Source organism: Sycon ciliatum, chromosome 5 (genome assembly GCF_964019385.1).
Source record: "Sycon ciliatum chromosome 5, ocSycCili1.1, whole genome shotgun sequence".
Lineage (NCBI taxonomy): Eukaryota > Metazoa > Porifera > Calcarea > Leucosolenida > Sycettidae > Sycon > Sycon ciliatum.
The window spans coordinates 7,163,628-7,186,036 of record NC_088647.1 but is presented as its reverse complement, the minus strand read 5'-3'; the positions used below and the strand labels follow the sequence as shown (position 1 = coordinate 7,186,036).

The 22,409-nt window shown below is 44.7% G+C and overlaps 2 protein-coding genes across 2 annotated transcripts in view; one reads left to right on the top strand and one right to left on the bottom strand.

Annotated features, from left to right (window-relative positions):
- The first annotated feature begins 673 nt into the window (after window positions 1-673).
- On the top strand, window positions 674-16,256 carry LOC135817391 (uncharacterized). The gene is made up of 12 exons (XM_065330568.1): window positions 674-829; window positions 1,756-1,837; window positions 2,823-2,887; window positions 3,838-4,534; window positions 5,153-5,414; window positions 5,871-5,970; window positions 7,365-7,437; window positions 7,897-7,988; window positions 9,277-9,340; window positions 11,765-13,314; window positions 14,322-14,404; window positions 15,112-16,256. Exons 1-12 carry the CDS (start codon window positions 785-787, stop codon window positions 15,269-15,271), a joined length of 3,273 nt encoding a protein of 1,090 aa, XP_065186640.1. The 5' UTR covers window positions 674-784; the 3' UTR covers window positions 15,272-16,256.
- The window catches only part of LOC135817394 (uncharacterized), a 17,870-nt gene continuing 11,097 nt past the window's right edge, over window positions 15,637-22,409 (bottom strand). Inside the window, exons 8-9 of the mRNA XM_065330571.1 lie at window positions 17,016-17,207; window positions 15,637-16,735 (exon numbers count right to left, since the gene is read on the bottom strand). Of these exons, the coding sequence (XP_065186643.1) occupies window positions 16,436-16,735; window positions 17,016-17,207 (492 nt within the window). The 3' untranslated portion in view covers window positions 15,637-16,435. The remainder of the gene's footprint in view (window positions 16,736-17,015; window positions 17,208-22,409) is intronic.

Below are 22,409 nucleotides of genomic sequence, written 5' to 3'. Positions count from 1 at the left end.
GCCTTGGCCCTTGACCATGACTTGTACCGTAAAGTACCTGATTGATCCGCCCCAATCTAATTTCCGCCCCTTTCGATTTTCTGCCTGTGAAGCGACTTCGGCACATACAACGAAATACGATGTGGAACCCGGACGCATGCACTGCTGTACACAATACGTGTCAGTGCTGGATGGAAATGTGCACAATCCAGCTTAGGTTATAACCTTTATTATGTTCCCACTATATCAAACACATGAAAGGTTTGGGTACCACAGCACCGGAATACTGCTTCCGGCGGTCCTGCTTCATCTAGTGCACCGTCGACGTCCTTGTCTTCAGTCAGGGGTTGGTGCGTCTGGCCTGGGGGGGGGGGGGGATATCCACGATACCAAGAGTCCATAATCCCATTATAATTATGGGCTCTTGATGATATCAAGGCCAAGTAAAGGCTAAAAGGGCCTTATCATCAGGCGGAACTCTTGATGATATCGGATAACGACCGGGATCATGCATGCGAGATATCTAGATGACCATGGATCATGACATAGCAGCTGTACACTGTGTAGCTAGCGCACCGAACAAGTCACCACGTGTCCGGCGGTTTCGCGCCAGAATGGTTCACGAAAGTGGACATTTGAATGGAAAAAAGAAAGCTTTCGCCTTTGATCAATTTTTCTCTAGCTCTAGCTCTGTCGACGATATCTTCACTTTTCATGGGGATTTCTGACTCAGGTAGCATTCTCAGCCTTCAACCAGTCCACGTTTGATCTCACAATATTGGATTGGTAATTGCTGGATAGAGTCATGGACAGCGCAGACGATTGGCCGAAAGATTTTCAAGACCTGAAGGTTCGTGATGTTGCTGAGAAAGTGAAATGTTCTATCAAGAGTACATAACCCCAGGGGGGGGGGGGGGGGGTTATAATACTCTTGGTTCTATTTTGCATTGCTTGGGCTGGCATGTACAATGTATTGTTTCTTTCTCCGTATTAATAAACTCAAGGCGAGAAGGTTGGAAGCTGTGCATTCCAAATCACGCAACATTGAGCAGATTGTGCTGGATCATAATAAGACAATCGCTGCTGATCAGGTCAAATTTGGGATTAGCAAAACTACCTTTATTACTTCCTGCTCAACTTTAAAAAGAAACTAAAAGCATGGAAGACCGGGTTCTCTCTTTGAGGAAATACAGTAGATGTACTGTAAAATGGGTCTTGTTTGTGACAAGAAATTGAGGCCAGTTTGCGCTGCTGCGATTAAAATTTGAACAGAGTTTGGATTTAATAATGATACAACTTTTGTAAAGTTTCATGGCAGGTATAGGCTATAGTGGGTTGGTCTATGACCATGACTGTGGGAAAAGAGGGTACCAGGTTCAAGTCGTGCTTGGAAGCGGAAGGATTTTCCAACCGTGCTGCGATTCACAGCTAATTGGGAACTCATTGCGATGGAAAGAGGAGAGACGACACGGATGACTGGAGTATAAAATGACGTGGGGTTTGCTCACGGGCTGCCTGTTCTAATTGCCCTTGGGGCAGGGTCGATTTATGCATTCTCGCATATGGCACCGCTGGTGTGAACCGTGTTGGGGGTCAACGTTTCAAGTCTACTATTGCCAGTTGTAAAGAGCGCAGATTAAGGAGATTGAGTAGACCACAGAACGTCCTAATCCGGGGTCGAAATGCACATGTTTTGGGTATTAATGTTTTGGTCTCGTGTCGTCTCACTAGATGCTACGGGCTCTGCTTGCTGTTTTCTATATCTTCTTCTTTCAGGCCATTGACAATCTTCTACGATGTCCGATATGCTACGAGTACATGGAGGCGGTTGTGTCGTTACGGACATGTCTGCACAGCTGTAAGGACCTCTGTGTCTGTAGTGCAATAGCAGTGATGAGTAGATCCGCTGGCGGAAGGAGCTAGCTTTTTCAAAGATGATATCAAAGACGGTTCCATTTAATATAGAACAAGTACTAGTTGATTGCATGCTTCGATTGCCTTCAGACAGAGATTGACTCGACTTAGGTGATACGTTGTGTAGTAGTGTTTGGGGATGAGATGATTGGTGTAGGTTGAGTGCTATTGGGGTCGTGCTCCCACCACTTGTTGGCACTGGGCTGAAGGCTGTTATGGAACTTCAGTCACGCCGGCATGCACGCCAACTCGACCAACAGGCAGTACGAAAGTAATTAGTTGTTATTCAGGGAAGAACATTTCAGAGAGAGAGAGAGAGAGAGAGAGAGAAAACAAGTTGAGAGCAAAACGACAACATAAGAACTACTCATGAACTCATGGCAAAGAGTTCCCAAAAGGCCACTGAGTACAGCCAACTCAGATGCATATGGATTATTGGGCTAGAGCGATACTGAGTGCGGTGGTACGACTTCTACGCACAGCACGCAAGACTCGCAACAAAGCACTATACCGGAACTAACGATAGCATGATAAGACTGAAAGCGTGCATGCAGCAAGCAATGCAAAACAAAGGAAACATATCCATGCATCGTGTGCAGCAGACCACGATGATTGATGAAAGGGCAAACTGTCATACTGGGTGAAACACTACCCATGTAGGCTTACAGCATGATCAATGAATAGTGAAGCAATAGACAGATAGATAGGTTCAGTTATATATACATTACCAGGCACCCATCACATCAGTGCAAAGCTCATTCAGGTATGAGTTCCTGTGTGTGTACAAAAGTGGCATGTATTTTCATGTGAGAATATAATCCAACATGGTTTCAGAAGCAATTTGATTTATGTGTTTTTGTGTATGCTGTCAATCCAGTCTGTGTGTGTTCATTAACCCTGTACGTTGTTCTGGCTGTCCTCTGCTGCAGTTTGTTCAGTTTGTGTCCGTCGGTACCTTCGCATGTATCAGAAGGATTGCCCCCAGTGTCATCAAGTAAGTGTTCTGTTTAAAGTGCTCTTCTAACCGGTTGCATTTTTCTTTGTTGTGTTTGCGCGAGAAAAGCTCGTGAAGCTGCCGGCACAAAGTTCACACGCGATAAGACCAGTGGCGGAAGAAATCTCTCGTAATTCTCTGGCCAAATTGAGGCGTCTTGTCACGAACAAATTCTAGAGAAAGTGGTGATGGACAAAGAAATAACTACATGACGCTTCAGCTGATTTTATTTATTGCCATCCTTAAACTTTTGTCACCTCACCGTCTGTTCAAAACCATTGGTAGTGGCATAAATGCAAAACTGAACCACTGGCCTCGACTGGAGGCATACATGACAGGCTACCGGTGCACGCTTATTCATGGAAAGGTAGCCTGTATCAGGCTACCTTTGTACGCTCATGCATGGAAAGGTAGCATGTATCAGTTTATGATAGTAAACACCCACACCGAAGAATGTATCAGGTGCCGTATTGTGCGACAAAGCAGACGGCATAGTGTGTAGACCTAGGGCTTGTACACGCGGGCATCAACGGAACTATGATGCCACTCGAGGCTACCGGTATGTACTAGGAACTGAGGCGCAGGGGCCATTCAGGACTGTCGTGAATGCTGATGGGAAAGCTGACGTGATGAGGTGCTCGGCAAATGATCGCAGTACTACACATATTCCGAAGAAAATGGAAAGGTATCCCCAGAATAGGCTGTGCAAACGATAAACGAGTTGATGCTTGGCATGTGACCACTTGACGCTCCGCTTTTGCGGTATGTATTATATTCATAGCCACTTGCAGGTTTCGGTTGATGCATGGAGGAGCTGTTTGTCAAGATTTGGTTTGTGCTTATATTTATGAGTTGCGAAGGGCCCATTAGTATCTGCCCCATGACAGGCCAATGGTGTTGATATATAAATCATTGTAAAGTCTGCTTTTCCTCTTTCTGTGCACGTGCAGGGAGCAGTGGAGGCTGATGTCATCGCCAATCGCTCGCTCGGCGAGTTCGTGAACAGGTTTCGCAACGTGCGTGGTCGTCTGCTAAGTGCCGTGCGCACCACGTCAGTCGCTGGACCGTCCTCAGCATCCGCTGTCTCCACTGAAGTGAAGCGCACAGAGCAACCAGTGGCTAGTCGCCGCCCTGCTTCTGTTAAAACCCTACGGAGCCCGGAAGCAACTCGCGCGCCACTCCCTGGTGTGAGGAGTAAAATTGCGTCTAACCGACCGAGCGATGATATTCCCTGCTCGTATATGTTTTCAGAGCCCTGGGAAGGTGCAGGCAATGCCGCTGTTCAACACGACGGTCACGTGGATGCTTTGCCAGAGCCATCTGATAAATCTGATAAAGTGCAGTCCACTGCCAGTGGATATCAGTCACACGATGGACATAATGTATCCGTATTGAGCGATAGCCAGGAAGCAGCAGCCGTCCCTGAACCTCCCATGTCGATGCCCGACACTCAGCAAATTGTGAATGGTTACGGCAACTTTACCGCTGGGTCAAGTCATATTCACAGAGATGTGGCAGCAGTGACTTCTGTTGTTAGCGACGCACCCCTTGTGGTGTCTTCATCGGAGTCCGCTGTTAGTAGTGCATCGACTGTTGATGTCGTCTGTGCAGTTCCTGCACCTGGTGGTCCCGATTCATCAGAGCGAGGTGAGTGCTAGGTGACTCTTGTTCTGTGCAGCCTTGCAGCTGCCTGCTGGCTGTAACTCATCCTTGTGTTCATGTGGTATATTTTTGCATTGCGGATTCTGCAATGGTTGTGCAGTATCATGCTGTTCTACGGTGGCTGCGTTCGATTACTGCCGTGGATCGTTTCATGAATGGAATCTCGTCGTTCGATTTCATGTCATGAGCCCTGGAATCCGTTCGGAATCCATTCACCCTATTATAAACCGGGCCTATAAGCTCATTGCGCAATGACGTAATTTGTACCACAAACACCCCACACAGCCACCTGGGCATGGTCGTCTGGGGTGTTGAACAGTGCATTCCTGATCCCAGTGTACTCACATGCATTACTCATACCTTCCATATTTGGCAATGCGCAATGGCTCATTCACATGGGGTGATGTGAATAGCCAGGGGCGATTCATGAATGGATTCAACATTGATTCGCGATTTCGCGGGCATAGTCTACCGCACTCAGTGTATCATGGGGACAGGGTTGACTTGCCACCACTGTACAAGATGCTGGTGATCATTGATGTACTAGTATGCTAACCTAGCATTTTCTTGCTGTGTTACCTCCTCCTGCTCCATGCCGTGCAGTGAAGTGTCCGGTGTGCGCTGTCCTGGTGCCGAGTCGAAGTGTCAACTCACATCTAGACCGGTGCCTGTCGCACGAGGGTCACAAGCCCAAGCTTACACTGGTCCCGGCATCTACTGCACTGACCTTGTCCTTGCCGGCTCCAGCTCCCATGAGCACAGGTCCTGTGATTATCAGCGACTCCAAGCCAGCTGCAGCATCATCAGCGGCGGCAGCTATCCACAAAACAACTGCTAGTAGTACTTCAACAACAACTGCTGTCAGGTAAGTGTCTCCTTTGCTCCATGACATGCTGAGTACATCTATGTTAACACCAGCTTGCTTGTAATTGAATACCGAAGGGTTTAGTCAACTGTTGAGCAGGCTATGCACTGACATATCTAAGACTTGCGGATAGTGTCTTGTACTTGTGTCATTCTGTACTATTGCCATTGTCGTGTGTAGCACCTGTATCATTCGATGTGTTTACCGTATTTTCCGGAGTATAAGCCACTTTAACTTAACCACTCACAATTCACCTGAAAAAGGGTCGGTGCGGCTTACTACGATAGTCAAAATGAACCATGATATACAGGGTAGATCTGTTTTTGTGACAAAAATCTGGTTGGGTGCGGCTTATACTCCAGTGTGGCTTATGCTCTGGAAAATACGGTATCTTTAGTTTTTTTTCTCTGTTGAGAACACTTTGTTGATCTGTACGTTTTTTTTTGTCTTTGCTAGCCGCAAATCCATGCCACGCTTGGTCTACACTCTGCTGTCTGACAAGCAGCTGCGCAAGCACCTGAGGGACTGCAGCTTGCCAACACATGGATCAAAGCAGGTTAGTAGCCTCTCTGGAACGGACATGCCTTGTGTTGTGGGCCTGTGGCACGTGTGCAGCGTAGTTACACATTCGGGCATGCCCCTGTCTGAGTACTGGTACAGTGTGTATATACATACCATGTCGTGTTAAAGGGGAAGTTAAGGCAAAAATTAAAATTTCACCAGTTGTAGTCTTCGGGGTGCTGAATGGTCTTGGTCCGAGAAAGCTGAGACGCTCCCTTCCTACTTGAATCCCAATCGAACTCGCGCACTTCCACCAAAACTGGGTGACTGCGCCCTACTAGATGGGGATTTGTATGCAAAATGTCACTAAAAGTGCCATTTCGTTCTTATAAAAGCACGGATGACCGCGATTGGCCCATATGTTGTAGTCTTTTGGACGCTGAGTCGACTGGTTTTGGTCCGAAAAGGCTGCGATGCAGCGTTCCTTCTTTATTCCCAATCGAACATGGTTGAACAAGCGGTCACGTGCTCCTGCGTACACCAGTCACCTGGTCACCGTGCCTGCAGGGTACAACTTACTAGCCTGTTTGACCTTTTTTGGGTGAACCTTGGTGTGAAAGTTGTCGCCTGCTGGCGTGGTGACCAGGTGATTTGGGCACCCAGGAGCACGTGACCGCTTGTTCAACCATGTTCGATTGGGAATAAAGGAGGAACGCTGCATCGCAGCCTTTTCGGACCAAAACCAGTCGACTCAGCGTCCAAAAGACTACAACATATGGGCCAATCGCGGTCATCCGTGCTTTTATAAGAACGAAATGGCACTTTTAGTGACATTTTGCATACAAATCCCCATCTAGTAGGGCGCAGTCACCCAGTTTCGGTGGAAGTGCGCGAGTTCGATTGGGATTCAAGTAGGAAGGGAGCGTCTCAGCTTTCTCGGACCAAGACCATTCGACTCAGCACCCCGAAGACTACAACTGGTGAAATTTTAATTTTTGCCTTAACTTCCCCTTTAAGAAGTAGCAACTTTGGCGGTTTTAGTAGATGAAGTAGTTGGTTGCTCCTAGGTGCAAGTGTCAAGTTCGGCAGAAAGCGTGTGCTCCGCATAGCGTATGCTCCGCACAGCGTCTGCTCCGCATGGGAGCAACCAACTTCATCCCTTTCGTGTGTAATTAATTTTAGCTTCACTCACGGTGTAGTACGAAAGGTGGTGTGTGGCAGACTTTTATTGTAAACCGGCAACTGGGTGCGCCAGTTTCCGTTAGCAAATAACAAGCCCTGGCTGCTGTGCACCTCCGAAAGTTTCAAAGTTTGTACTACCAGGGTGCAGCCAGCCGTATCACACGTGCATCATTTTGAACACACGCCACCCGCCGTCAAACTGCTTGTGTATGTTTTGTAATCACAGTCAAGCCTGTGCTTGATTCCTTACTGCCCTTTGCACCACAGGCTATGGTGAAACGGCACCAGGAATTTGTCCTCCGCTACAATGCTGAAGCAGATTCAAGCAATCCCAGATCAGGTACTGCACGGCTTCTCTTCTTTGTGTTAGTGCATGGGTTTGTAGTCTGACTGTCATCTGGGTCACATGGTTCTCTCTCTCTCTCTCTCTCTCTCTCTCTCTCTCTCTCTCTCTCTCTCTCTCTCTCTCTCTCTCTCTTTCTCTCTCTCTCTCTCTCTCTCTTTCTCTCTCTCTCTCTCTCTCTCTCTCTCTCTCTCTCTCTCTCTCTCTCTCCTTTTCTCTTCTGTCTGTCTGTCCGTTCGTCTTTCTTGATCTCGATCAATCTATCTACTGCAGTCCCTGAAGGATGAAATATTTATGTTTGCACAGCTACTGCATCTCCTTTCTCCCTCCACTCAGTTTCTCTCTTTCTAGGCGAGCATGTCCGTTTTGCATTCTCGTTTCTTCCTCACTCTTTTTTTCTCATATTCTTGTGTACTTATGTGCGTGCCTGTACAATATCCATCGCTTGCCTTTTAGGCGTGGAAATAGCCAAGGCCATCGACGAAGAAGAAAGAGCTCGTGCGGCCGGTTCTGCACCGTTGTCCCGTGGCGTGACATCCATGAGCCAAGTAAGTGCACTTGTTGGTTTCAGTTTTATAGTTTACATGAACATGTTGAGGTGCTTTGTTCTTTATGATTGTTTCACTTAAATGAGTACCCCTCGGATGATGGGTAAATTTCCACTGGGGGTCGTTCTCCTGCACTCTTGCTGACAGAAGCTGTGATGAGCAACCAGCATTTGCAGTTTTCCAGCCAACACTTGCAGTTATTCAGGCAAAGCTGTCCTGTACTGGTTCGGTGTTGCGATTTCTTTGAAAGTACTTGAAACTTTGCATATCTTCACGCACTGTTTGTCTTGCCAGCGTATCGTAGCCAACAGACTAATTTCTTGTTGAAACAGAGCTTGAGTGAGCATTGAGAAGTGGACAGTTACTGTTAGACTGGCACCATTTGGCTCCCCATGTGTGGTATCACACCGTGTGTATCAGCTTGGCCCTGCTTTTCACGCACACCTACACAGCCCCCATGACTAGCATGGTTATCAGTGCCGGCCAGTGGTAGTGCCATGACTAGCATGGCCATCAGTGCTGGTGGTGGTCAGTGTCATGACTGCCCACAGAGCATGAACGTGTAGATTTTCAGATACGGCACGTGCCAATACGTGTGCCAACCCTGGCGTAACAGCATGGGTGATGATGACCTGGGTCTGGTGGATAAGTTCATGCAGACCATGTACTTGTACATGTATGTGCCTGTGTAAGCGAGAGGTGCACTGTATTGCTGAGAGGTGCACTGTATTGCTGAGAGGTGTAGTATGGCACTGGTTATTGTGTCATGGTTAGCGCTTGCTGCAGTCTGGGTATATATCTGGTACTGGTACATGCAGTCACATTTCAATGATTGTTTCTAACCTGCCAGTTGCAAGATGGAGCCCTTTTGGAAGATGCAATATTGGTTGCTACAGAGCACTCTTATTTTGGGTAGTGCCTTTGCTGCTTGTACTATGGGTGCTTAGTATCTATGCCGTTTGTACTATGCGTGGGTGACTGACTTGTCAGTTTGAACCCTTTTAAAAGAAAAGTGCGTTAGGGCCGGAATTTAAACTCTTGGCCCTGATATTTAATTGCTGCCAGGTTTCTCCATGCCATGCAGATGAGTCTACACCTCTAATAATGTTGCCAGGTTGTTCCCATTGCTTCATTCTTGCTTCCCTCTTGTTCTGACTTGTGTTGCCTCCTCAGAGGATGTGAGCCAATGTCGTAGTTTGCCCTTAGCTTAGTAAAGGCTTTCAGTCTCTCGCTGAATCAAGATATTGACAGCAGGCTGTTACACTGTTTGTGTTGTCTATCTGCACAGAGACCGCTTCGCTTTGAGTCCAATCAGTCCGTGGATGAGAAGAACAAGTTGCGACAGGAGTATGGTGAGTGTTCGAATATTATGCGGCAGTTGGCCGGTTGATGTTTGCTTGAGCGAAGTGACACACAGCAAAGCTGGGATTCATTGTCACCACAATGTGTATGGGTGTGACATAGTAGTACTTCAACGTACACTGTTATCTTTCTTGGAGGAGAGGTCATTTTCACACCTAGTTCAAGTACATACTCGTACTTCGTTGAATCTTAGCTACAATATTAACCCGTTACCATCCGTGCGTACTTGAATCGATCTCTAGAGATCGATGGACATGCATACACTAAAACATTCGTAACTCGATCGATTCTTGTCGGAATTTAAATAACTAAGTATCTAGGAAGAAGCCGAAGAGCTCAGCTTTCCATTGCATCAATCGGTAAAGAGCTGTGATGTTTCATTTAGGGGTCAAACGGGTGTACCTTTAACTAACGAACGGGTAATTTTCTTAACGGGCGGGTTAACGGGTACCCTTTAGCAGCCATATTATTTTTGTGTGCATTTATCACATAAATCATGATTTAAATTTGTATATTCTCAGGTTGTATTTTGATACCACATTATGATTCGCATTCTATTTATTCGTGTCTCATGATAATATTATGGCAATGAAGGTTCCAAATGAATGTCATCCGTACATTTGCCCATGTACATAACTTCACAGGCAGTTACAATCGTACATGGTCCTAGTGCTACATGTATTTTGATACATGTACGCAAAATCAACTGCAGATCGATGTGATTCAAGCCATGCAAGGACAGAATAGTTTAGCAAAACTCCCGTGATCTCGCCCAATCCTTTTTGCTATGTTCGCAGAGAACTGGTACTCTTCCCATTCAGAAGATGTTTGCACCCATTGCTAGCTGGGGTGCCTGACACAGCTGATGTGCTGCTGGCCAGCTAGCTGCTAGTGCTAGCTCGTTGAACTCGTGAAACGAATCTTCACAAATCTGTAATCTTGTATGCAATATTTCGAACAACTTTTCAACTAAACCGAGTTCGTCGATTGAAGGAACAAACTACAACCATGAGTATCATAGCTACCACCTACGGACATCACCGTGTGTGACACTCCGACTGGTCACTCAGCCTGGTGACACTAGTTCATTTTCAAGTACTGTGGCAGGTTCGATGTCGATGTCGGAGAACCATCGTAACTTTCTAGTAACTGAGCTGCCACCTCGAACGACTCGGTTTCAAGTCTTGCATTTTCTCACATTACAATCAAAACCCCCAGTACGAGGATTTTTACTTGGACTAGAGTGGAGAGAACGGCTGTCTTTCAGCCTGCTCCTGCCTGACTAAGTCGAAAGCGGGAATGCACAGGAAAAGGAAAAGAGTATCCGCACTCCTATTTTGAGTCTTGGCATACGATAGGATCATCGAAATCTAACTTTTTTTTTTTTTTTTTTTTTACAAACGGGTACCCTTTTACTATTGGTACCTGAGATTAACGGGCGGGTACCCGGGTACCCGGAACACCCGTTTGACCCCTAGTTGCATTCCAAAGATATTGCGCTCGACATTTCAGCTACGGCAAAAGTCGAATTTCTTTCCGAGTGACTGACCTTGAGCGGGGATTTTTCCCCTCTCCTGACATGCTGAGTCACTTTGGCATGCTTTGAGCGCGTGGGCAGCATGAAAAGAAACTCAAGCAAAAAATTTGGAATGTTTACGATGAAGGAGCGAGAAATGGAAGGAGCGAGAAATGGCTGGCGAGGAGAGAATTTCCTCGTATATCCAGCGATGGGGTGTATTTGAAGCTCCCTGGCGCTGGATATGTGATCTCGGTAGTGTCCTGTTTGAGCTCGATGTACGCAGCTCGCGGAGAGCTTTCCAGAATGCCCAAGATTGTGAAAATTGGTTGATTAGAACCGAAGATATTCTCAGAATAAGGTGAGAATTATTGCATTTGGGACTGCTGGGGAAATTTGGTCGGATGGCAAAGGGTTCATTAAATTACTGTAAAAGTGGAAGTTTTGTTTGGTATTATCAGCTCATTCAGTGTCAACTGCCTGTATTATTTTTGTCTGCATATCCGCATTGAAGTGAACCAGCAGGGTGCTGAGTCCACAGCTTCGCTTATGCTGAATAGCTTGGATTTGGGAAGAGAGGAAACTAGCGGGAACCATATTAAACATATGCGCCACAGAAATAAACTTTGTGAAACCGCAACCTGTGTGTGAGAATGTGTGTGATGCAGCAAAATACCAAGTTGCTATGACCCAAACAGTAGAATGTCGCTATGGCCGCTTTCTCCGGAAGTTGCATAGTCTGGTTCACCAGTATGTAATCGTGGTGGAGCTATCACTATGTGGGCAAACTTCTGCTGTGAGGTGTGGAGTCATGTTAAAGCCCTGGTCCATGCGGTGTCCTATGTTTCATAATTTTTGATGTGTGGATGTTTGTATTGGTGTTGTGTCTGTTCTCCAGCTCAACACCATCAGGGTCACTTTGATCATCTCATCGACGAGGTCAGGCAGCGACGGCAGGGTGGCACGGGAGCTGCTGCTGCCCCGGTTGGTCCAGTTGCCGAGGCGATCACCCCTTCCAGGAATGCTAGCCGCTCTCCAGCTCAGCGTGTTCGGTCTTCACCGCGACATGGAAAGGCGCGGCCATCACCACGTGTACAACTACCGGCCAAACGTCGGCAGCGCTCAACGCGCAAGAAGACACTGGCGCTCAGTGATGAGGAAGAGGCGCCGATGGCGTCGAGTACCGATACTGATGTCGATCCGCAGGACTTCTTGCAAACCGGCTACTCGTCTCAGAACCGCCGCAGCACACGTAGACGTGCCGTGCGCCAGTCGTACATTGAAGCACCGTCATCCGACGATGACAATGTCCGGCGGTTGGATGACAATGCCGCAGATAAGCAGACAACGCACCTGGAAGAATCCGAAGTCACTGTTCAGGATCTTGTCTCCGACAATGCCGGTATTGGCCGAGGGGGCAGGAAGAACAAGCGCAAGCGCTCAGGCAACCAGTCGTTCACCAAGCAGGTTATCTCTGATGACGACTTTGAGCAAACGAGAAGTGGATCATCGCATGAGTTTGATTCAACGTTGTCATCCCCGCAGCTGAAGAAGCGTCGCTCGACCAGGTCCAAGCATGCTCCATCTGCAGTATCACCACTCACACATGAAAGCAGAGGCGCTCTGTGCCAAGAAATGCAGTCACGTGCCTTCATGATGGAGAGTGATAGCGACGGAGTTTGTGCCGAAAACGAGCAACAATCTGCAGCCAAGACTGGATGTAGCAAGACCGAGCGACAGTGCAATGATATCGGATCTCCTACTCCAGCTGGTGTTGTGCAGCTGCAGCAGCGGCAGCATAAGCACCACCGTCGGCAGCAGCAGGATGATGGTTCTGAGTGTACTGCGAGCGACGCTACGGCCGAATACACCTGCAGTGAGGTGGAAGAAGAGTATACTGGCGTTCCGATCACCACAAACACGAGTGCGACACATGGGGGTATTGATGACTCAGGCGAAGATGGCCAAGACTTGGGGAGTGGCTCTGCCAGGGCAATGGACTGTACTTGGGAAACACAATGCAATTCAATGCCAGTACTGGAGAGTGCCACTGGCAGTGCGACAGGGACAGTGCTGGATTCAACCGCATGCAATGGTGCTGATGTTAGAAACAGCAGTGCACAGGGGAACACCCTGGATCAGGAGAGCGGTGCCGTGGACGAATTCAGCCAGTGCGACTCGCAGCCATTGCTTGCAGCCGCCACTGCTGCATCGGAGTCGGGCTGCGCTGCCAGCACCACCAGCAATACCAGTGTCTCAGACGTAGATCAGGGTGTGTTCTTTGGCAATGCCGTCCAACCGCCATTACTACCACCCCAATCACTGATCAATGGTGTCGATGCTGATGACTGTGCACAAGCATCATTTGATGATGACAATGCTGAGACACAGTTCCCCGGTGCCTCTACACCAGATTCAAGTGGTGTTTTCGTCACTGCGCCTGCACCAGTAAGCCTTATTTTCTTCCCTGTACTGTCCGTGGGTCATCTTGTACACCTGTTCCCTGTGTATGTTTTGGAGCAGCAGATCTCGGGGCTATGTCACGAGAGTGAAAGAGAGAGAGAGAGAGAGAGAGAGAGAGGGGGGGGGGGGGGGGGGAGAGCTTTTTATTCACATAGGAGTTATCTGCTTACACAGCCGTGTGGCTCTGGTGTTAATTCTGCGACGGTGAATCAACCATGCAAGCAGTCCCAAACCAAAGAGGCCATGTGTCCTGCATTCTTTTCATATAATTGTGCGGAGCTGGATTTTAACTTAGGGAGCATCTCATTAGTTCACATTTTTTTCCTAAACGTAACGCATTTCGAAACGGGGGTAGGGGGGTAACGCCCTTTTCGAATAGAAAAATGACAGTTCGCACATTTTCTGGATGTGTACATAATGTGCATGCAGTGCATGTTCTGTGTAGTACTTCAGCAAATGAGTGTGTTTAGGTGTACATCTATTATTTTTGTACCTGTGTTTGGAGGTCAGCTAAACCTTGCATACACTGCATTCATGCAGGCTACTCAGAGGTGTCAAATGTCACACCAGCCTGATCAAACTGTGTACCTGGCCAGCTTTTACAGAGTCAGTACACTAGTTGTTGTGGAGGAACTCTGTTTATGTGCGTGTACAAGTCATTCATTGTACTTGTACTCAATATCTACATTTATGTAGATGGGGTACTACTGACTACAGTAAGTAGTCGTATGCTATTCACTTTGACATTCATGTCCATGTACAGTGTACATTAATTTTGTACATGTGCATACCATGGGCATGGCATGCATGGGCATGGACACGCACAGTACAGTATAAAGATCCACACGGAAAATGTGCGATAAGACTTTCGAATAGAGGGGGGAGGTAGGGGGGTAAAGTCTATTCGAAATGCGTTACGTTTACAAAATAGGTGCGAACTTATGAGATGCTCCCTTACTAACCATTTTCTTTACTTGTTTTCCTGGCTGCAGCGAACATCCGCTGACATCTCACCTCAAATTCTGGCTGAGGAGACGCAAATGGATTATTCTCCACCACAGAAACCCACGAGTCGGTAAGTGCTGCTTGAATTTTTACCAGTTTTAATTTTGGCAGTGGCTAATATATCATGTGTGTGTAGCACAGAAGAAGGGACTCGGGCTTTCACAGTAATTGCAATCCTCCACCAACAGGGGTACGAGTAGTCAGTACTGATCACTCTGTGGACAGAGGTCTGCTGTATTGCTTGATCCTTGATTAGACACTGGACACGTGATGCTGATTTACACACGGTTCATACCTTTTTCGACTACATTTACCACCGTACACACCGTGATACTTTGCTTGCTATGCTGTGTAAAAGTAATGTCCTGACCTTTGCTATGTATGCTGCCCTGTGATATCCGTCCTAATGAATAAACTAGCACTAGGCACCGCACTACATGGCCCTGTGATATCCGTCCTAATGAATAAACTAGCACTGGGCACTACACTACCTGGCCCTAGCACCGCACACACTGGATCATGGCGCTACAGTATTCATCATCGGGTCAAATGCAACTGGCTAGAACTTTACTACACGTGTCCTGAATGACATCCAGCCCCCTAGTCACAGTCCAGTGTTTGCATGGGTACGGCTGCGTTTAGTACAGCATACACTTACCTAGAACTAGCCCAGCTCACAAGGCCTGCTTTCGTTGGACAACACTGCTGTGTTTTTGAGCACGTACATTTCACGCACACTTAGGTTGTTTATGTTTGGAATTCGTGTATTGCGTACAGTGTGTCAACCACATCTATGCTACACTCTCCCAATGGAACAGCACTGCACGCTACATGCATCGAGGAGACACAGGGCTTCAGCTCGCCGGAGAAGCCACCACCAATACCACCTGCTGCAGCTGTTGCTGCATCAGGTAGGAGTCTTCGCTCACGCCGATGATCTACACTGCACGTGATTTATTAACAAAAAAAGCCTTGCCAAAGAGAGCCTTGCATCGTAGCTGGGCAGGGAACTATTTCTTTTTATCCATGGATGTGTGTACGTTGTGTTCATTTTTTTATAGTTTTCTATCTGGTCTGCCTTTCGTAGTTTGAAATTCTTCCAAGGATTAGGGAAAATTATTGTTACTACATGCAATTTTAATCTGATGCTGGTTTATCTAGTGATTACAACGCCACATTCTCAGTATGAAGTAGTTTGTAGTTTGAAATTCTTTCCAAGATTTGGGAAAATTATTGTTACTACTTGTACATGCAATTTTGATCTGGTGCTGGTTTGATTTCAACGCCACAATCTCAGTATGATCTCAGTACGAGCCTAGAAGCGCTAACATTTGTTGAGCAGTGCCAAATTATAGCAGCGCCATAATTATATATGGGCAGGGATATAAAAAGGATTGCTACTAATTATTTGTCAGTGTGGCACATCAAAATCAAGATACACACACACAGTAAATGCCTCAACAACAGTAGCACGAGAAATAGCACTAGAATAGGTTCCATTGCAAGCAAAATGGCACTTGCAATCCCTATTCACATACAGTATATGGTCTGATGAATAGGTCCGGTAAAGTAGTTGCTTTCAAAGCTGTCTATATTGTTGCATGGTCGATAGGCCGGTTTGATTATAAATTATATAATGCAGCAGGCAAAGTGATGGAAACCAGATTGAACGTGCCATGTTGCAAGCAATCTCTCTCCCCCTTGCAGGCACGTATTAAGTGTGAATAAAATTCAAGGTAGCCTGGCCAAACGAGGTCAATGCAAGATGCTACAGGGGGAAGGAGGGAGGAGAGGTGTGTGGCTAATTCAAATCTGGAACCCTGTTCCTCAAGTAAATAATGTATCCTAAGGATAATGCTTATGCCAGTTTGTCGGAATAGCCCGTCAATACTATCGACATGATCAATTTCTAGTTTGAATACGCATGATTGCTGACCACTGGTGGCTCGGCTGCTCTTTACAAATCATACAAGACTCACCCATAAGACCAGCTAGGGTTGACTTGGTGCTCACGGGAATGTTTAAAAAAATGCTCTCATGTCGACGATGTGGCAATCGCGGAACACGTCTCGCTGTTTTGCGAGAAGAACATGGTCGTCTCTCATGTCGACGATGTGGCAATCGCGGAACACCTCTCGCTGTTTTGCGAGAAGAACATGGTCGTCTTTCCAGCACCCAGCAATACGATAGATTGTTCACTTTCCTTTGGGTGTGTGTCAATCTTTATCAGCGCGTAATCACAGCACTCCCTGAGGCGGAATGCCCACAGCAGGAGTAGAAGGAAGAAGGCTTCGAAGCATTCACGCAGCATTGCCTGTATGTTGGTCTGGCTTTGGAAGCGGGCTTGGGCTACGGCGCTGCCGATGATGTACACTAGCGGGAACGCCAGCGTGAACACAAGCTGAAGAAGGGGAGACAGACAGACACACACAAACACACACACACATGGACTCAGGGAGAGAGAGAGAGAGAGAGGGGGGGGGGGGGGCAGATGGACAGACAGATACTAGTTTGCTCATTTCATGCATTCACAAGTCATGTCAGAGGTGGGGATAATTAGTTTGCCACATCGAATACACGACAGCAACTGTAAAGAGCGGCAGAATCACAGAAGACACAACAGAATCACAGAAAACACAACAGAATCACAGAAGACATAACAACACGAGCAGCATGCTCACCACCACTCGGAGCAGGCGCAGCTTTTTGCCAACGCGATCTTTTAGCGTCCTCTTCGACGAGTACTGGGCATCGGCGTTGTTCCTGAAGAAGCGCCGCTCGGCGTGCAGGAACTTATCCAGTGATATCATGATGTAGCGGACGTGACGCACGGCACTGAACACGCCAAGTAGAGCGAGTATTACAGTCACCGCCTGCCACAATAACAATAACCACACTGGGGTTATGGAGAGCATTGCACAACTCACGGTACAGTCAGATACAGTCACAATAACAATCACCACACTGGGGTTATTGAGAGCATTGCACAACTCACGGTACAGTCAGATATATCCATCTCAGCAGGCTAGGGTACACGCACAGCCCAGCAAATCCAAAACCAGGCATTTTGAGGCACACAAAGGATCAAGGACTGGGAAGGCTATCCTATCCTAGCGACTGAGTTTCAATAAAAACAGCCAGGAAATGCCAGTTAAGGAAGCTAGAACCACTTTGGCCATGAAAAAGCTTTTAGAGAAGAAGTGCTGTTTATTTGTAAGATGTTCTCTAGCATGCATAGGCCCTAGAAATGATATCCATACGAGGATGCTTATGCATCATTTCGTTGTGCTTATGGCTACTTAAACTAATGAAAGGGCGAAAGACAAAAAAACTCCGAACTCCAAGGCCCCATAAATACAACAAAATCCACAAGTACCGTAATGTCGCGTATAAAAGCAGGTGCTTACGGCCGTATAAGCCGATATCAGCGCTAGGCTTCTATTCAAGCCAGGCTTCTATTCAAACCATGTATCTCTATGTATGTCAACACTAAACCAGGCTTATGCACTGACACTGACAGTGTATCTTAAAAATCAGGCTTCTATTCAAAACAGGCTTGTATTCAAAACAGGCTTCTATTCAAAACAGGCTTGTATTCAAAACAGGCTTCTATTCAAAACAGGCTTGTATTCAAAACAGGCTTGTATTCAAAACAGGCTTGTATTCAAAACAGGCTTGTATTCAAAACAGGCTTGTATTCAAAACAGGCTTGTATTCAAAACAGGCTTGTATTCAAAACAGGCTTCTATTCAAAACAGGCTTCTATTCAAAACAGGCTTGTATTCAAAACAGGCTTGTATTCAAAACAGGCTTGTATTCAAAACAGGCTTGTATTCAAAACAGGCTTGTATTCAAAACAGGCTTGTATTCAAAACAGGCTTGTATTCAAAACAGGCTTGTATTCAAAACAGGCTTGTATTCAAAACAGGCTTGTATTCAAAACAGGCTTGTATTCAAAACAGGCTTGTATTCAAAACAGGCTTGTATTCAAAACAGGCTTGTATTCAAAACAGGCTTGTATTCAAAACAGGCTTGTATTCAAAACAGGCTTGTATTCAAAACAGGCTTGTATTCAAAACAGGCTTGTATTCAAAACAGGCTTGTATTCAAAACAGGCTTGTATTCAAAACAGGCTTGTATTCAAAACAGGCTTGTATTCAAAACAGGCTTGTATTCAAAACAGGCTTGTATTCAAAACAGGCTTGTATTCAAAACAGGCTTCTATTCAAAACAGGCTTCTATTCAAAACAGGCTTCTATTCAAAACAGGCTTCTATTCAAAACAGGCTTCTATTCAAAACAGGCTTCTATTCAAAACAGGCTTGTATTCAAAACAGGCTTCTATTCAAAACAGGCTTGTATTCAAAACAGGCTTCTATTCAAAACAGGCTTGTATTCAAAACAGGCTTGTATTCAAAACAGGCTTGTATTCAAAACAGGCTTGTATTCAAAACAGGCTTGTATTCAAAACAGGCTTGTATTCAAAACAGGCTTGTATTCAAAACAGGCTTGTATTCAAAACAGGCTTCTATTCAAAACAGGCTTCTATTCAAAACAGGCTTGTATTCAAAACAGGCTTGTATTCAAAACAGGCTTGTATTCAAAACAGGCTTGTATTCAAAACAGGCTTGTATTCAAAACAGGCTTGTATTCAAAACAGGCTTGTATTCAAAACAGGCTTGTATTCAAAACAGGCTTGTATTCAAAACAGGCTTGTATTCAAAACAGGCTTGTATTCAAAACAGGCTTGTATTCAAAACAGGCTTGTATTCAAAACAGGCTTGTATTCAAAACAGGCTTGTATTCAAAACAGGCTTGTATTCAAAACAGGCTTGTATTCAAAACAGGCTTGTATTCAAAACAGGCTTGTATTCAAAACAGGCTTGTATTCAAAACAGGCTTGTATTCAAAACAGGCTTGTATTCAAAACAGGCTTGTATTCAAAACAGGCTTGTATTCAAAACAGGCTTGTATTCAAAACAGGCTTGTATTCAAAACAGGCTTCTATTCAAAACAGGCTTCTATTCAAAACAGGCTTCTATTCAAAACAGGCTTCTATTCAAAACAGGCTTCTATTCAAAACAGGCTTCTATTCAAAACAGGCTTCTATTCAAAACAGGCTTCTATTCAAAACAGGCTTCTATTCAAAACAGGCTTCTATTCAAAACAGGCTTCTATTCAAAACAGGCTTCTATTCAAAACAGGCTTCTATTCAAAACAGGCTTCTATTCAAAACAGGCTTGTATTCAAAACAGGCTTGTATTCAAAACAGGCTTCTATTCAAAACAGGCTTCTATTCAAAACAGGCTTCTATTCAAAACAGGCTTCTATTCAAAACAGGCTTCTATTCAAAACAGGCTTCTATTCAAAACAGGCTTCTATTCAAAACAGGCTTCTATTCAAAACAGGCTTCTATTCAAAACAGGCTTCTATTCAAAACAGGCTTCTATTCAAAACAGGCTTCTATTCAAAACAGGCTTCTATTCAAAACAGGCTTGTATTCAAAACAGGCTTGTATTCAAAACAGGCTTGTATTCAAAACAGGCTTGTATTCAAAACAGGCTTGTATTCAAAACAGGCTTGTATTCAAAACAGGCTTGTATTCAAAACAGGCTTGTATTCAAAACAGGCTTGTATTCAAAACAGGCTTGTATTCAAAACAGGCTTGTATTCAAAACAGGCTTGTATTCAAAACAGGCTTGTATTCAAAACAGGCTTGTATTCAAAACAGGCTTGTATTCAAAACAGGCTTGTATTCAAAACAGGCTTGTATTCAAAACAGGCTTGTATTCAAAACAGGCTTGTATTCAAAACAGGCTTGTATTCAAAACAGGCTTGTATTCAAAACAGGCTTGTATTCAAAACAGGCTTGTATTCAAAACAGGCTTCTATTCAAAACAGGCTTCTATTCAAAACAGGCTTCTATTCAAAACAGGCTTCTATTCAAAACAGGCTTCTATTCAAAACAGGCTTCTATTCAAAACAGGCTTCTATTCAAAACAGGCTTCTATTCAAAACAGGCTTCTATTCAAAACAGGCTTCTATTCAAAACAGGCTTCTATTCAAAACAGGCTTCTATTCAAAACAGGCTTCTATTCAAAACAGGCTTCTATTCAAAACAGGCTTCTATTCAAAACAGGCTTCTATTCAAAACAGGCTTCTATTCAAAACAGGCTTCTATTCAAAACAGGCTTCTATTCAAAACAGGCTTCTATTCAAAACAGGCTTCTATTCAAAACAGGCTTCTATTCAAAACAGGCTTCTATTCAAAACAGGCTTCTATTCAAAACAGGCTTCTATTCAAAACAGGCTTCTATTCAAAACAGGCTTCTATTCAAAACAGGCTTCTATTCAAAACAGGCTTCTATTCAAAACAGGCTTGTATTCAAAACAGGCTTGTATTCAAAACAGGCTTGTATTCAAAACAGGCTTGTATTCAAAACAGGCTTGTATTCAAAACAGGCTTGTATTCAAAACAGGCTTGTATTCAAAACAGGCTTGTATTCAAAACAGGCTTGTATTCAAAACAGGCTTGTATTCAAAACAGGCTTGTATTCAAAACAGGCTTGTATTCAAAACAGGCTTGTATTCAAAACAGGCTTGTATTCAAAACAGGCTTGTATTCAAAACAGGCTTGTATTCAAAACAGGCTTGTATTCAAAACAGGCTTGTATTCAAAACAGGCTTGTATTCAAAACAGGCTTGTATTCAAAACAGGCTTGTATTCAAAACAGGCTTCTATTCAAAACAGGCTTGTATTCAAAACAGGCTTGTATTCAAAACAGGCTTGTATTCAAAACAGGCTTGTATTCAAAACAGGCTTGTATTCAAAACAGGCTTGTATTCAAAACAGGCTTCTATTCAAAACAGGCTTCTATTCAAAACAGGCTTCTATTCAAAACAGGCTTCTATTCAAAACAGGCTTCTATTCAAAACAGGCTTCTATTCAAAACAGGCTTCTATTCAAAACAGGCTTGTATTCAAAACAGGCTTCTATTCAAAACAGGCTTGTATTCAAAACAGGCTTGTATTCAAAACAGGCTTGTATTCAAAACAGGCTTGTATTCAAAACAGGCTTGTATTCAAAACAGGCTTGTATTCAAAACAGGCTTGTATTCAAAACAGGCTTGTATTCAAAACAGGCTTGTATTCAAAACAGGCTTGTATTCAAAACAGGCTTGTATTCAAAACAGGCTTGTATTCAAAACAGGCTTGTATTCAAAACAGGCTTGTATTCAAAACAGGCTTGTATTCAAAACAGGCTTGTATTCAAAACAGGCTTGTATTCAAAACAGGCTTGTATTCAAAACAGGCTTGTATTCAAAACAGGCTTGTATTCAAAACAGGCTTGTATTCAAAACAGGCTTGTATTCAAAACAGGCTTGTATTCAAAACAGGCTTGTATTCAAAACAGGCTTGTATTCAAAACAGGCTTGTATTCAAAACAGGCTTGTATTCAAAACAGGCTTGTATTCAAAACAGGCTTGTATTCAAAACAGGCTTGTATTCAAAACAGGCTTGTATTCAAAACAGGCTTGTATTCAAAACAGGCTTGTATTCAAAACAGGCTTGTATTCAAAACAGGCTTGTATTCAAAACAGGCTTGTATTCAAAACAGGCTTGTATTCAAAACAGGCTTGTATTCAAAACAGGCTTGTATTCAAAACAGGCTTGTATTCAAAACAGGCTTGTATTCAAAACAGGCTTGTATTCAAAACAGGCTTGTATTCAAAACAGGCTTGTATTCAAAACAGGCTTGTATTCAAAACAGGCTTGTATTCAAAACAGGCTTGTATTCAAAACAGGCTTGTATTCAAAACAGGCTTGTATTCAAAACAGGCTTGTATTCAAAACAGGCTTGTATTCAAAACAGGCTTGTATTCAAAACAGGCTTCTATTCAAAACAGGCTTCTATTCAAAACAGGCTTCTATTCAAAACAGGCTTCTATTCAAAACAGGCTTCTATTCAAAACAGGCTTCTATTCAAAACAGGCTTCTATTCAAAACAGGCTTCTATTCAAAACAGGCTTGTATTCAAAACAGGCTTGTATTCAAAACAGGCTTCTATTCAAAACA

What these genes read in the sequence shown, in the direction of transcription:
- LOC135817391 (XM_065330568.1), top strand. Translation starts at nt 785, where the DNA reads ATGGACAGCGCAGACGATTGGCCGAAAGATTTTCAAGACCTGAAG. An exon ending in TCGTCACTGCGCCTGCACCA is followed by an intron (nt 13,315 to 14,321) that starts GTAAGCCTTATT and finishes TCCTGGCTGCAG; the next exon opens with CGAACATCCGCTGACATCTC. An exon ending in CCACAGAAACCCACGAGTCG is followed by an intron (nt 14,405 to 15,111) that starts GTAAGTGCTGCT and finishes TATTGCGTACAG; the next exon opens with TGTGTCAACCACATCTATGC.